Genomic DNA, 13352 nt, shown 5'->3' with positions numbered 1-13352 from the left:
AAATTCAGATATTTGTGACAGCGGGTAAGATGATTTTTGCCAATATGATGGAGGAACCGTTTCAATAATGAAATCATATAAATTGGCAAATTCTAATAAGAAACGATCGACTTGGAGTCACAAATATCCAAATCTGATCAGCAGTATTAAGGATTAGCACGGGATTGAACCCGGTAACCTCTCGATGCTAAACATAAACGCAACCACTGAGCCATACTGCTGGCTAATATATAGTATTTGTATTATGCTTATATGTCTAGTCACAGTGACGCGTTAGACTATTCTGTAATGTGACTGTGGCTAATACATATGTAAATAAATAAATTCCAAATATTATAAATATTTGAGCCATTCCATAGTATAAATTTAATTCGAGCAACAAGTTTCTATTCATCGCCAAATCGTTCGCACTCAAAAGGCTCCCTTTTATACAACAAAATAAATAATTCGCTCCTTTGTCGGCGTGTTGGCAAGCCGGCTTGTGTTCGTACGATTTCGCAATAATTTTCACTCGTATCATTTTCACGCTTTTCCTCGGGAAATTATTATTATTTAAATCGCGTCGGTGACAAATGGCCTCAGACCGAGCCGCCGAAAAAGAAACGCACAATGTGTTCCGTTTCGCTTCGATAAACACGCAAACCGGAAATGACACCCGCCGCGAAGGGCACGAAAATTAATAAGGGGTCTTTATCACGTCATAAGACCCCTGGCGAGTTGCGTTCTTAAGCCCTAATGTCACACGGTGACCCTGCCAAATTTGAATAAGTAAATAAATCCAAAGTGGCGTGCGTCACATCTGCCACTCAATTTCGTTTTTATTAAATTTTCTTTTGTTTTTCCGGTTTGAATACATTTTTTTCGTAAAACTCCCTTTTGAACCGAAATTATGTTGAACAATTAAAATAAATTAGTACATACGACGTAACGGTACCATTTGCCGTCGTAGACCAATCCCCGACATTTTATTTCATTAAAACGAGAGCAATAGTAATTATTTTCAACAAATTAATACGTTATTTCCCTTTTTATCCTCTTTGAAATAAATGCTTCAATTGGTACCACATACCATCAAAGTTGGCAGTACTAGTACTAGTGCTACCAACTAAATCTAATCTACATATGTTTATAAAAAATATTATCTCGCATGAAATAATATTTAATCTACACTGATCTTTTATTAATTTATATATTTTTACACAAATTAAAATACTACAGTTAATTTTACCCCCCTCCTTTCCTCGCCCTGCGCTCCTCTGGGACTACTGAACCAAGTCAAATATATTTAAATTGTAAAATTTAAATCGTAAATTTGTTTGACGCTTTGGTGTAACTCTATGAATAATGTAAAATAATATACATATATTCAATTTAAAAATAGGATCATTCTCAAAATTTGACACGCCAACTCTTTCAACTGACCCTATTACATTTTTGGTAAAATTATCCGGGGTCATTACAATGCTGTATGTGTATAATAAATTATTCATACAACAACAAATTGATACAATTCTATTTGAATCCCTTTCTCGGTATGTAAATATCGTTATATGCTTGAGATATTTTAGCATATTTTCAGTACTTTCAATTTATTTAAATTTGTATACATACTTTCGCCATTAAAATATTCTATTGAATATTTCAACAAAAAGAGAAACTCGATTTGGCGTTATTTAAGAATATGAAATAAATTGAAAGAATACATGCCTTTTAAAATTAAAGTTTAAAATCTATCAGTCTGTTTAAACTGTTGCATACTATATTGTTTCACATTTATACAGTGAAATGGAAAAATAGTTATACTTTAAATAGATCACTCGGTAAGCATGTTTTCGCATAAGCAAATCAAAGACACGCATGAACACATTTATACATAGATTATAAATGTCTAGGATTCATTACCTTATATACATATCCATAAACCTCACTTCTTTGGCATCTATAAAATGTTGCTGTTATTTCTCGGTTTGATACAATCGTAAACATAAAGATTGTCGAAAGTTAGCTACTTAAGAGTACTTTATTATGAGCGTTCGGGTCATTAGCTGGCGAGAGGTAAAGACGAGTAGGTGGAGGTTGAGTGTTACGCGCTCATTGCGATAATATTTCACGTCAAATTCATGCCAGTGGCGTAATTTATGAAGCGTCGGTCCTCGAGTTGCCGAGAAGAAGTGGAAGTGAAATGATACAGCCGGGAAAAGAAGGGAGCAGATATCATCGTCGAGCATTATATCTGAAGGTTAATTTATGACGACTCGTACATCATTCAAACACATTCTATAACGATAGAAATTCGATTCACGCCCATTAGTAATTTAAATCCGACGTAGCGTCGATACGAAAAGTAAAATTTATTTGCCATTAATTCCATATCTGCAGAATGTGAATACGATAAATCGCCGAATCGGCATTTTCGTCTGTCTAAATATGATAATTTATAACGTGACGACCCTAACGTGAGAGTATTTTTTCGATTGGCAGCCCTGAGTTAACGTGCACGTTTAGGTTATGTCGCTCGGCGATGACTCGTCGAATGCAGAGCGAATGATTCACCATTTGTTGAATTGCGTCATGACACGTGTAAATTACGAAGCTCAATGTCGACAACGCAAAAGTAAAATAAAGCGTACAAGCTCCAAAAAAGAGAAACGTAACTTATAAAATCGCTCGACTCTAAAATATTGATCGTTTTGATTTTTAGATTCAACTTATACATGCACAAATCGATTACTTTGTAATTAATTTAGTATATTAACCATAAATCGACTTTCGATTCGCAAAATAGTAAATTTCGAATTACGAATTAGTGGGGCTGTTGTGTGTTCGTTGTATATTTTAATATTCGTACGGCTTTTAGCAACTTTATTTTAAATACAGAGTAGCCAAGAAAAAATTCAGGCTTCGGTGTAGTATCGTAATTATGTGCCCGTTACGTTTTTTTTTCTTTCCTTACTTATACATATGTACGTATGCAAGTTCATTTTATTTATGTTTTTAATTAGAGCAAGTTGTTTTATCGGATATTTTAATTAATAGTTTATGGTATAAAAATTCGCCATAATTGAAATTTTGTAAACTATTTTAAAATTATAAAAATAAAATAAAATTCTACAAAATACTGGTATAATCCGGGCCCTGGTAATTAGTGTCTGCTAGTGTTGTAATTAAAAGAAAATAATGTATTAATTTATATACAGATAACGGTTCGAAATGGTGTTTCGTGTTGAATTGAGTTTTTCCACAAGCTCCGATGTCGTCAAAAAAAGATATTGCCGTATAACGGTCCTAACAATATCAAAAACGGTCTGCTAGAATGTGGCTCGTCGTTGAAGTCCATATTGAAAATATAATTTTCACAAAATATTTATACGTTTCTGTAGCATTTCTATTTTGTCAGGATTTATTTTCAATGCTGTAACTGAACTTTCGTGGCCGAATCTTACTGAATACGGAGATGATGAAACGACAGTTTCAGTATTTTTAGAAGATGGTAATTGGATTATTAGTAAAAGACAATTTTTGCCTTGAAAATCGCGAATACGGAATATTTGGCACTCGAATTCTCATTAGTCTGATAATTATCGTTAGCATGATGGACTTTTCGGGTGCCAGATTTGCCGTTATAGAGATTTTAGTGACATTTGGGCGAGCGCTTTGTGACCAATAATCACCGAACCTTAGAAAATGGGTGAGAGTCAAATAATCGAAAATGTTCGTTTACCATGCATACATATGAAAAACGGTTAGTATCAGTAGCGGTTCGTGCGATTTCATAGTGGGGGGGCTGCAGAGATTATTCAGGCTTTAGTAGCTCGTTAACCAAACCGTTGATCGAATGAAAATAAAAATAGCTTGAATATGTCTTAATATTGAATATGAATAGCTTGAATAATATGAAAATAAAAATAGCTTGAATATATAAAAATAGCTTGAATACTGGGAGGTCTGCAGCTCCGCAGCCCATGTGGACGACAAAAATAGCATGCATTTGTACTGTTTTGGGAGGCTGCAGCCCCGCAGCCCATATGGACGAGTCGCCACTGGTTAGTATATATTATATATCAGTGGCGTGCGGTAGAAATCTCACTCCCCCAGTCGTACATCCTCACTAAATTTGCGCGAGCAGAATACAGAACAGACTTTCCTCCCGTATCCTGCGCGCGCACATTAAACTAGGCTGTATGACAAAAAGAGAGATAATTTCACCGCATGCCACTGATATATATTGTTGCGTCCGGGGTGGGTGGAGGATCCAAGTAAAAGGCCAACAGTCGTTTCACGGCATTTATTGATGATTAAGGAGATACACGTATTGCCAGTGTTCAGTCCAGAATGAATTATATCGCCTACGTACCGCCTTATAAAGGGTCGATCTCTCAGGACGCCTAATCTGTTTACCTTTTGTATAGTCACGTATTCGGATATGTATTTCCAAGACATTGGGTCTTCCCGTACCGATTCTGAGAAATAACTAATAACGGTCATTGTTTAGCCTAAGTGCACTTAGAGTCCAGATATAATCTTTGGAAGTAAGTGCATGCATTTAGTTGATCCGATAACAGATATCCGTTGGTCTAAGTGCAATTCGCTCAATCCACGGCGTACGTAACAATATTATATATACATAGTACCGTTTACAATGCACCCTTTTTTTTTTTGATCTTTGCCTTCCGATATTTGCTTTTTCGATATTTTGACGTTCGGTGCCGTGAGATAGACCCTTAGAAGATATGTAGAAATGCAACGGCAAAAGGGGACCGCAGAATTGTTTCAAACGGACTTGAGATGCGTGAAACTTGAGATTTTATCAGATAGAAGTTTCCGGTGGACCACTATAGTGTATTGTATAGGTCGTCGATTCGAATTGTAACGCTGAAATTCGGGGGAAATGTGTTCGTTTCGATTTTGGTCATGGCCGGGCAGTGGTCGATGCGTGAGTTGAGATGCGCGCGTCGGTTGCGCAGCGGCACAGGCTACAGTTGGAGGCACTGGTTCCGGCCCAGAGCGCCAAAGCGGGCCGCCATTAGTCGCACGCCGCAAACGCCGCTTACAGTGACTCGTCTGCTGTCCGCTGTCCGTCGCCCGCCGCCAGCCGCTCGCCGCCGCTCCCCCTCCGCCCCGCGCCCCGCCACGCCGCAGCCAACATGTCCGACGAAAAGAAGGTGAGCGCCCCCGCCCGCCCCCTCCTCCCTCCTCCCTCCCCGGGGCGGATTCCCCGTCCTTCTCGCTCGCTCGCACGCCCGCCCGCCCGCTCCGGTCGCGTGCTTGACAGGTGACGCCGACCGGCAAGCGAAGGGGCGCAGACCCGGCCCAGGCGCTCCGCCCCTGCCGGCGCCCCCGCCCCGTCGGCCACACCCGTCCTCTCCCGCTTAACCTCGAGGCGTCCCCGCGCCGGCTCAGCCATTTTGGCGCGCTCTTCTGTCAACGCTTGCCTCATGTCTTTCGAATATAACCCCTATTTCCCGTATCGATTAGTGCTATAATCCCGAGCCCGCCCTCATTCTCATTATATGCCTTTTTGTTTTCAGGGAGAGAGTGAACACATTAACCTAAAAGTATTGGGGCAGGACAATGCCATAGTGCAATTCAAGATTAAAAAACACACCCCGTTAAGAAAACTCATGAACGCGTACTGTGATCGAGTGGTGAGTATATTTTACGACCCGGTTCATATCGGCGAACGATACATTCGACTTGCAATAACAACAAACATTAAACTAAACTAAACATATCACACTTTGATATAGTCTTATTGTAAATCTAGTATATACAAATTTGAACCTCCATTCATTTTCGCCGGTATAACCTTATGTAAGACTGTTTTGAATGTGTGCCTACGTTCAAAACAGTCTTATATAAAAACGTTAACTTTGACCTTTATAATTTCAGATTTTAATCTTGTTTTTAATTGTTTTTTTTAGGGGCTTTCCATGCAGGTCGTCCGATTTAGATTTGACGGACAACCGATCAACGAAAACGACACACCCACCTCCCTCGAAATGGAAGAAGGGGACACAATAGAAGTTTATCAACAGCAGACTGGAGGAATCTAATGACCCTACTTTAACGTTCATTTATTTATCTGTAGGATTCGGATCATATAATACGTCTCTTTTGTCACTTAAGAATTACTTTTTAACCAAACCACTATTACATTGTTACTTTTAAGTTCTTTTGTCTCATCTTTGAAACTGAAACTTTGAATCTTAAGGTGATTTTTTTTATACGTCGTATTTTTACGTAATGCAAAATTTTTTAAACGAAAACATCTAAATCAAAAGTTCAAAGCGGGTGACTTATCTGCGATCGCTTTAAAACTGAATGTGATGATGCGGTTCCGATGTGACTTCTTTTCAGCCGATCGGAACCGTATCGGCGACGATGTTGGTTTAAGGTTTTGAAAGATTCTCATGGATGAAGTCGGTGTACTGTACAATATGGTAACATGTATTGTGCCACATTCCGCGAGTTTACCGTATTATAATTTAAAATGTGTACGAATAATTATGGGGGGTTCGTTTTTTTTTTTTTTATTATTATTGATTTTAACTCAAATGATCATCTAGAGTAAAAAAAAAGGCTCGCATTTTTGTCGAGGTTTCATTTTGCAATTAAAGCTAGAACTGTTGGTTTTAATCCACTCCACACATCACAAAACCAGACAATTGATTGTGCATTCGTGTTTATTTTTTTAATTACTCGATAATATAATTATAAGAATAATAAATGTAAGTAAAAAGTGTTAAAACCGTTTTTATTTCTCCAGTCGCGAGTGCTCACACAAAGCACTTTGCGAATATCCTACTCAAAATCCACATCCTTACATATCATAATTCTGTCCATCTAAAGCTTTTTTTGACATGGAAGAATATTTGCTTTGATGCATGGACCAAACCAGATCTTGGCCGGCTATGTCAACTTAGTTCATACTATCTTTAACCTTCCATCTGGCGCAATAGGGAGACCGCTAAGTCACCATCTTATCCCCAAAGCTCCTCAAGACTGCTTATATGCTCCAGTTAGATACGGCAATCCAATAAAAGCTCTTTTTCGATTACATTTGTGGGTTTGCTTTCCTTCTCTGGGAAATTTGTCCCTGATGCTGTACATTTCTTCTGTAAATAGACAATTCCAACAGTCTGAGCAGCCCTTACGTTACTTCATGTAACTGAATAGTCGAGTTGGGAGATGCCCAACGTACACTTCTCGAAGTACCTTCAAAAATATGACGAGGTCTTCCTGTAGTGAAGGTCAAGGACAAACTAAGTAGGCAGGTTACATAGAACAAGGCAAGAGGCAGCTACTAGGAGCAGCAGGTGACAAAATCTGCACTGCATGTCGGATCAAATACACCCAACGGAAGGTTAAAGACATTGATGAATATAGAAGACTACAATTGAACTATTTAGTCTACTTATTGTTGTGACGTCATACTCATATTTACACTTCTAACTTGTAGAAACTCGATTATCTGGACTAATTGGGGCTGAAAGTAGTCTGAATAATCGAAAAAAACAATTGATGGAAAGACATTCAAATTATTCAGTACGAATAATTTTTATTTGTTTACATTTACATCTAATATATAATTTCGAAAGAGACTTTGTATGTTTGGGTCGTAGATTCCGTGAAGTTCAAACAAATGAATATTTAAATAAAATAAAACTTCAAATAAAATTACTATTGACTATTAGTTTGGCCGTATTTAAGCGGTTTATATTACAAATACCGGGTAAAAACACTAGTATATAATATAATAACAAGAAGATCAATATTAAATTATTCTTTATTAAGAAATTCAATTATGGATTTTTGCTTAAAGTTAGCTGTTCTTTTTGAAGCTACCAAATCGCGAATACTTTTCATACAATAATGGACCAGATATTGGCTGTCCAGGCGATCGTCTTTAAATGAACCACATAAAAATACACTCTTCGACTTCTTCATACCCTGATTTTTTCATAACCTTGCTCTTTGAGCTTCCATCTTCTGACATTAAAGAATCAGTAAACTTCATTATTTTTTTATATCTGAGATTGACGTTTCAATACCATATTTTTTAAGTATTGATCATATCTAATTTGTCTTTTAACGATAATACAACATGCTTTCTTTTCCATATTGGTAAATTTTTAAGAAACAAACGTCCTTTGAGTATTGAATTTTGAAGACAACTGACGCATTTCTCCGTCTTATTTTCGAATTTTTATGGTATGCATTTCAAAGCAGTAAAATTTGTGTTTGTTTTTTACAATCCGGATAATCAATGTTCTACTGTACTCATCAAAAATAAGTGAGAGTCCTTGCCTTGCTATCTCTAATCTTGCATCATGCTCTCTACTGTTAATAGTTTTAGAGCAAAGAATATCTTGGAAGACATGAAAGATTTAAAACAAGATGCGTAGACTTAGAAAATTCTTAAACAGCATTCTCATGATGGACTTGGAATGTTAAAAAGTAACTTTCGAACGCTCCTGGTGTATTCTCTTATCAAGCTCGGCATACTCAAGCATCAAATTTCGAATACCTTCAACTTTGAGAAGTTGAAACCATTTGATAAAAAATGAAATTAAACACCGAAGAGTATAAAATAATCTGTATGTATTATAAAATTTTGCTTACTATGCAATATTAATAATTGATTGTGTTTATTTAATTCTCAGCTAACACAAGTCAATACGCACATTACGTCTTTAACACATTAGATCAAGATAATAGTGGACTTTTGAGTTTCGACGTGAGTTTCCCCATTTATTATATTCAAATACTTGAGACTTATAATAAAGAATTGTTTTATTTGATTGTATTTTTTTTTTTTTGTGTGTGTAGGAATTTGTCACCGGTCTTTCGATACTGTCGAGAGGATCGTTAGAGGAGAAATTAAGGTGGACGTTCTCTCTGTACGACATAAACGGCGACGGGTACATAACCAGAGAGGAAATGACCGATATTGTAAGTGCTATTTATGACCTTATGGGTAAGCTCGACCCATGTGTCGACGAGGATACCGTGAAGGAAAAAGTCGATAGGATATTCCAGGTATCAATCTAATCAGTGCGATAAGATAGTTCCGGGAACAACCATTGCTATCATCCAGCGTTCAAAAAACCATATAGTCTTCATAAATGTACTTCCACTTATTGTTTTGGATGTTGGAATACTAATAATACCATTGGAAAGAACTTATATAATAGTTGGTCAATTATATTTTAATATAAAAAATTATATAAATGGCAATCAGGTCCAGCCCGAGGGTATATAGCACCCCTAGGCAGATTGGTTTCAGCGCCCCCCCCCCCCCCTCACCCTTAAATTTTTAAACAATAAATTCTATGTTGAAGAAAAATATATTAAGACAAAAAGAAAAAAATTAATTAAATTTTTTTATTCAAAATAGGCACGTTTTATGTTTAAAAATTAATAAAATACGGATAACTATGAATAAATTCGATAATGAATTGATATTTATATTTATTTGTATATAATTTATATTCAACAATGAATTAAATAATTTTATAGATTTTTAGAAATTTATTTTTCGAATATGATTGGTTTAATATGATTTAATATATTCAATCATATTAAATAAATTATATTTAATGTTTCGAATATGATTGAATATATTTAATTTTGTGAAGCAAATCCATCCCTGATATATTTCAGGGGTATTTTATATAGAATACAATTTCAAATTACCATTTGTACCGTCGCCAGTTTACTGTTTTACAATTTTTATTCGTGAATCGTTGATATTTGACAGTCAACTTCCTGCGTTCCTCGTAAATTATTTTTATTTTAATAGTTTTGGACCATTGTGGCATTACAGAAAGAACCTAATGCGCCACAAATAATATTTTATAATCAGTATTGTTACTTTGAGTAGAAAAATTAAGTTAAATATAGAATATTTTATAAGATCAAAAAAAGCTTAATTATTTTTTTTTATTTTTTCAATTTAATAATCAAAAATATAAAAAAAATGGGGGCGCCTCGCAGTGCTCCATGTCTATGGAGCTTTGGGGCACATGCCTAGTCTGCTGCACCTTTGAGCCGGCCCTGCCTGCTCTTGTTGACTACTATTAACAAATTTTATGAAATGACCTGGTGGAAATGAACCAATAATTGTGTTCTCTTTCCTTTAACAGTAAAAGTTGTTCCCTGGATCATCTTATTCTATGATATGTTTGAAGTAAAGTTAATTTGATTGAATTTGTATTGAATTTTCTTTAGAAAATGGACGTGAACAAAGACGGCGTGGTGACATTGGAAGAGTTTTTAGAATGTTGCAACAACGATGAAGATATCTCCAGATCGATGACCGTGTTCGATAGCTCCTTCTGACGGTCCCCTGTCGGCGCGCGCCCCTTACCTCCCTGGTCCTGAGGAGAGCCCGCGCCGGCAACAGCGGAGACCAAAGCCACAACACCACTGTCTAACGTCCATTCCATTGTGGAAACATTAATATAAAAGGAAACGTTCGCATAAGCCGGAGCTGCTGACATGACGTTGACACAAAACTGATTAAGACTCGTCTTTGATAGATGCATGTATATAAATGTATTTTTTTAAGGGTCAAAGAATATGAACGGAGGAATCGAATTATTAAATGAGAATATATATGTATGTGAATATGAAACAAAACATTGGTATCCATTTCCATCTGTAACGAGCTCAATAGAATATTAATGTACACAAATGTTTTAAGAAATATTTTTGAAAGATAATACGTGTACGTTGAAATTGTTATATTATATTGTATTATTATAATTCCTCGATTGCATTTTATTTAAGTTTTACATATAAATTGCTGGAATATATACATACATATATTGTTTTACTTTTGAATTGGGGCTGTGCTTATAAGTATTGGAAAGTTCACATCTTCAAGTTTGAAAGCCGTTAAATTTATTATTATGCACGTATTCATTGTTTATTCTTATTTTAATACACCATTTTAAAACGTTTTTTATACCTGTGATACCATTTTAAATTATTTTGTTTGATTTATGTATATATATAAATGTTATTATGTTTTGTCAATACGTTATTTAGTCAATCATACAAATGAACAATTAATTATTATTGTAATGGATGTCATAAATAAATATTTAAAAGAAAAAATCTGTCATATGACGAATTGTATAAAATTAAAAATGGTGCATAATCTTTAAGAAATAACTTGCCAAAAACGAAATAATTGGCATAGAGTATATATACATATATTATATAATTATTAAATTGTATTTCCATTTGTATAGATAGATATTGCATGATTGTTATTTGGTAATAAATGGTTTTCAAATATAAAATAAATAAAACATGTTTCTAATTTGAGAACCTTCCTGTGACTTACATTTGTTTGTACGCATATACATATAATGTATGTATATTCCATAGATTAAAATAAATATATTTTGAATTACACGAAATAGTTTATTAGTGAAATAAAAAAAAAAAATAAATAGAATAAGTAAATGATGTCTTATGATCTTCAAAATTATCCAATCTTCCAATTCTATTATATCTCTCCGACCAGCTCCCACCTTTCCAAATGAATGTAACGAATAAATAATTTACCGATATAATAATTGTACTGTAGCGGCTTGTTTATTTACTGTCTATATTTCTAGATACTAATGAATCTATTTATTTAATGAAAGGGTGTCTGTTTATCTAAATATATTAAATATTGATGTATTGTATTATATATTTCAGTCGGCTCGTATGATTTGACTTTCATTATTAAATGTTCAACAGCAATCATCGCTGCTAATTGTATATTATTTAGTATTTGCGTAATAATATGTACTAATTTTCCCCGGAACAAATTACTACTTGCTAAAATCAAAGCACTAAAAGACCTCTACTGTGTAACTACATAATTAATACTAATTTTATTTTAATTGTCAGCAAAAAATAAATAATAGGGTTGGATAAATCTTTATTCTCTTTAGGTAATCGACGAGTCCTTATTTTATTATTTTTATTTTAATTACCAAATAATTAATAGCTTTCCAAAATCCCTATTCCATGATGTTTAGATTAGTAATATTTGTATTTTTTTGATTTTTAAATATCTATTAAAAATGTATAAACTTGTAATTCAATGTTTTAAGTTATAATTTTGGAAAAGCAAACTTTGCTAATCAGGGGCGTCATTTCAGCTTTTCCCAGGGGGGGGGGGCAAAATTTTTGACCAGTAAGGAATGACTTTCTGGGGGGGGGGCTGTATTATATTAAAAAAATTGAGTGTATATGAATTTTAAATAACTTTAAAAAATCTATTAAGACATTTGTGTATAAACGCATATTTATAAAGTACGAAATAATCTCCTGAAAATGCATTGAACTTTTTTTTAAACTAAAAATACAAAATTACCATTAAAGAAATGTTAAAAACTATAATGTTATTATTATAATATCATTTTATATATAATAATATATTAAACAACATGGATAGTCCTGTTCAAACCTAAGGGGGGGCTGTTGAACAACCCCCCCCCCCCCTAAATGACGCCCCTGTTGCTAATAATTATATAAAGTGTGTAGTGAATTCCAATAAAAGCTAACTTATTTCATCCCCATCTTTAATTTCAGCTTAATTATATTTAAAATAACTATAAATGTGTCAGGATAGTGATTTATTTTAAATTAAATTGCTTCTTTTCTTTCAAAGTCTGATGGTTTAATCTTTTTCAAATCAAAAACTCATTGAATAAAAAATCGGAATTAATGTTATGGTAATTCAGTGCATTTTTTTTATTTCATTATACATTTTATGAAGTTATGGGTGTATTAAATATCCTCTTAAATTTTGGCGATTGCCACTTGAAAAAGTTTTGAGAAGCTCGGCGTAAATTTACACTATCACGCGAAAAAGTAATTAATAGGCATCCATCGATCATCGGCAATGGTTATATGAGTTCGATCATTTACGTTAAATGATGGCAATTCGGAAACCTTTCGCGTTTGCACAAATTGGGACCAGATATGCGGAAGTCATTAGATTTTTTGCAAACGTGAGACCGATGCTTCCCAAAACTTATTCGCGGGCGTCGTCCAAACAATCGATGTCTCCGAGAAGCTCAACACTTTGTGAAATAATATAGTTTTATATATTATATAATGTAATGAAGTGAAGTATGATCCGTCACTTTTTGAAAGTAAAGAAAAAAATGTGGTATTAGATTATGTGAAATCGCATGTTAAATATACCTGTAAGAATGTTTAATCGGAAATGCAATTCATGAACTTTAAAACAGAATATAAATGTATTGTAAACACCATTGTTATTATACCTAAATTAAATATATAAGCCTTGCTTATTATTTATTTATATTATTATAAGTAGC

General features: G+C 34.4%; 2 protein-coding genes across 2 annotated transcripts in view; both read left to right on the top strand.

The window, feature by feature from the left end:
* LOC143917652 (A-type potassium channel modulatory protein KCNIP1) overlaps nucleotides 1–10341 on the top strand; it is a 42236-nt gene extending 31895 nt beyond the window's left edge. Inside the window, exons 3-5 of the mRNA XM_077439235.1 lie at nucleotides 8664–8737; nucleotides 8830–9039; nucleotides 10231–10341. Coding sequence (XP_077295361.1) covers nucleotides 8664–8737; nucleotides 8830–9039; nucleotides 10231–10341 — 395 coding nt within the window. The remainder of the gene's footprint in view (nucleotides 1–8663; nucleotides 8738–8829; nucleotides 9040–10230) is intronic.
* On the top strand, nucleotides 1786–6504 carry Sumo (Small ubiquitin like modifier). The gene is made up of 3 exons (XM_077439576.1): nucleotides 1786–5162; nucleotides 5529–5645; nucleotides 5922–6504. Exons 1-3 carry the CDS (start codon nucleotides 5145–5147, stop codon nucleotides 6051–6053), a joined length of 267 nt encoding a protein of 88 aa, XP_077295702.1. The 5' UTR covers nucleotides 1786–5144; the 3' UTR covers nucleotides 6054–6504.
* Nucleotides 10342–13352: the final 3011 nt, after the last annotated feature.

Source organism: Arctopsyche grandis, chromosome 10 (assembly GCF_051622035.1).
Source record: "Arctopsyche grandis isolate Sample6627 chromosome 10, ASM5162203v2, whole genome shotgun sequence".
In the NCBI taxonomy this organism is placed as follows: Eukaryota; Metazoa; Arthropoda; class Insecta; order Trichoptera; family Hydropsychidae; genus Arctopsyche; species Arctopsyche grandis.
The sequence above is the reverse complement of the archived record's forward strand: the minus strand, read 5'-3'. Positions and strand labels throughout refer to the sequence as shown.

Coding starts and splice junctions, on each gene's coding strand:
- Sumo (XM_077439576.1), top strand. Junction 5,646..5,921: donor ACGCGTACTGTGATCGAGTG/GTGAGTATATTT, acceptor TGTTTTTTTTAG/GGGCTTTCCATGCAGGTCGT.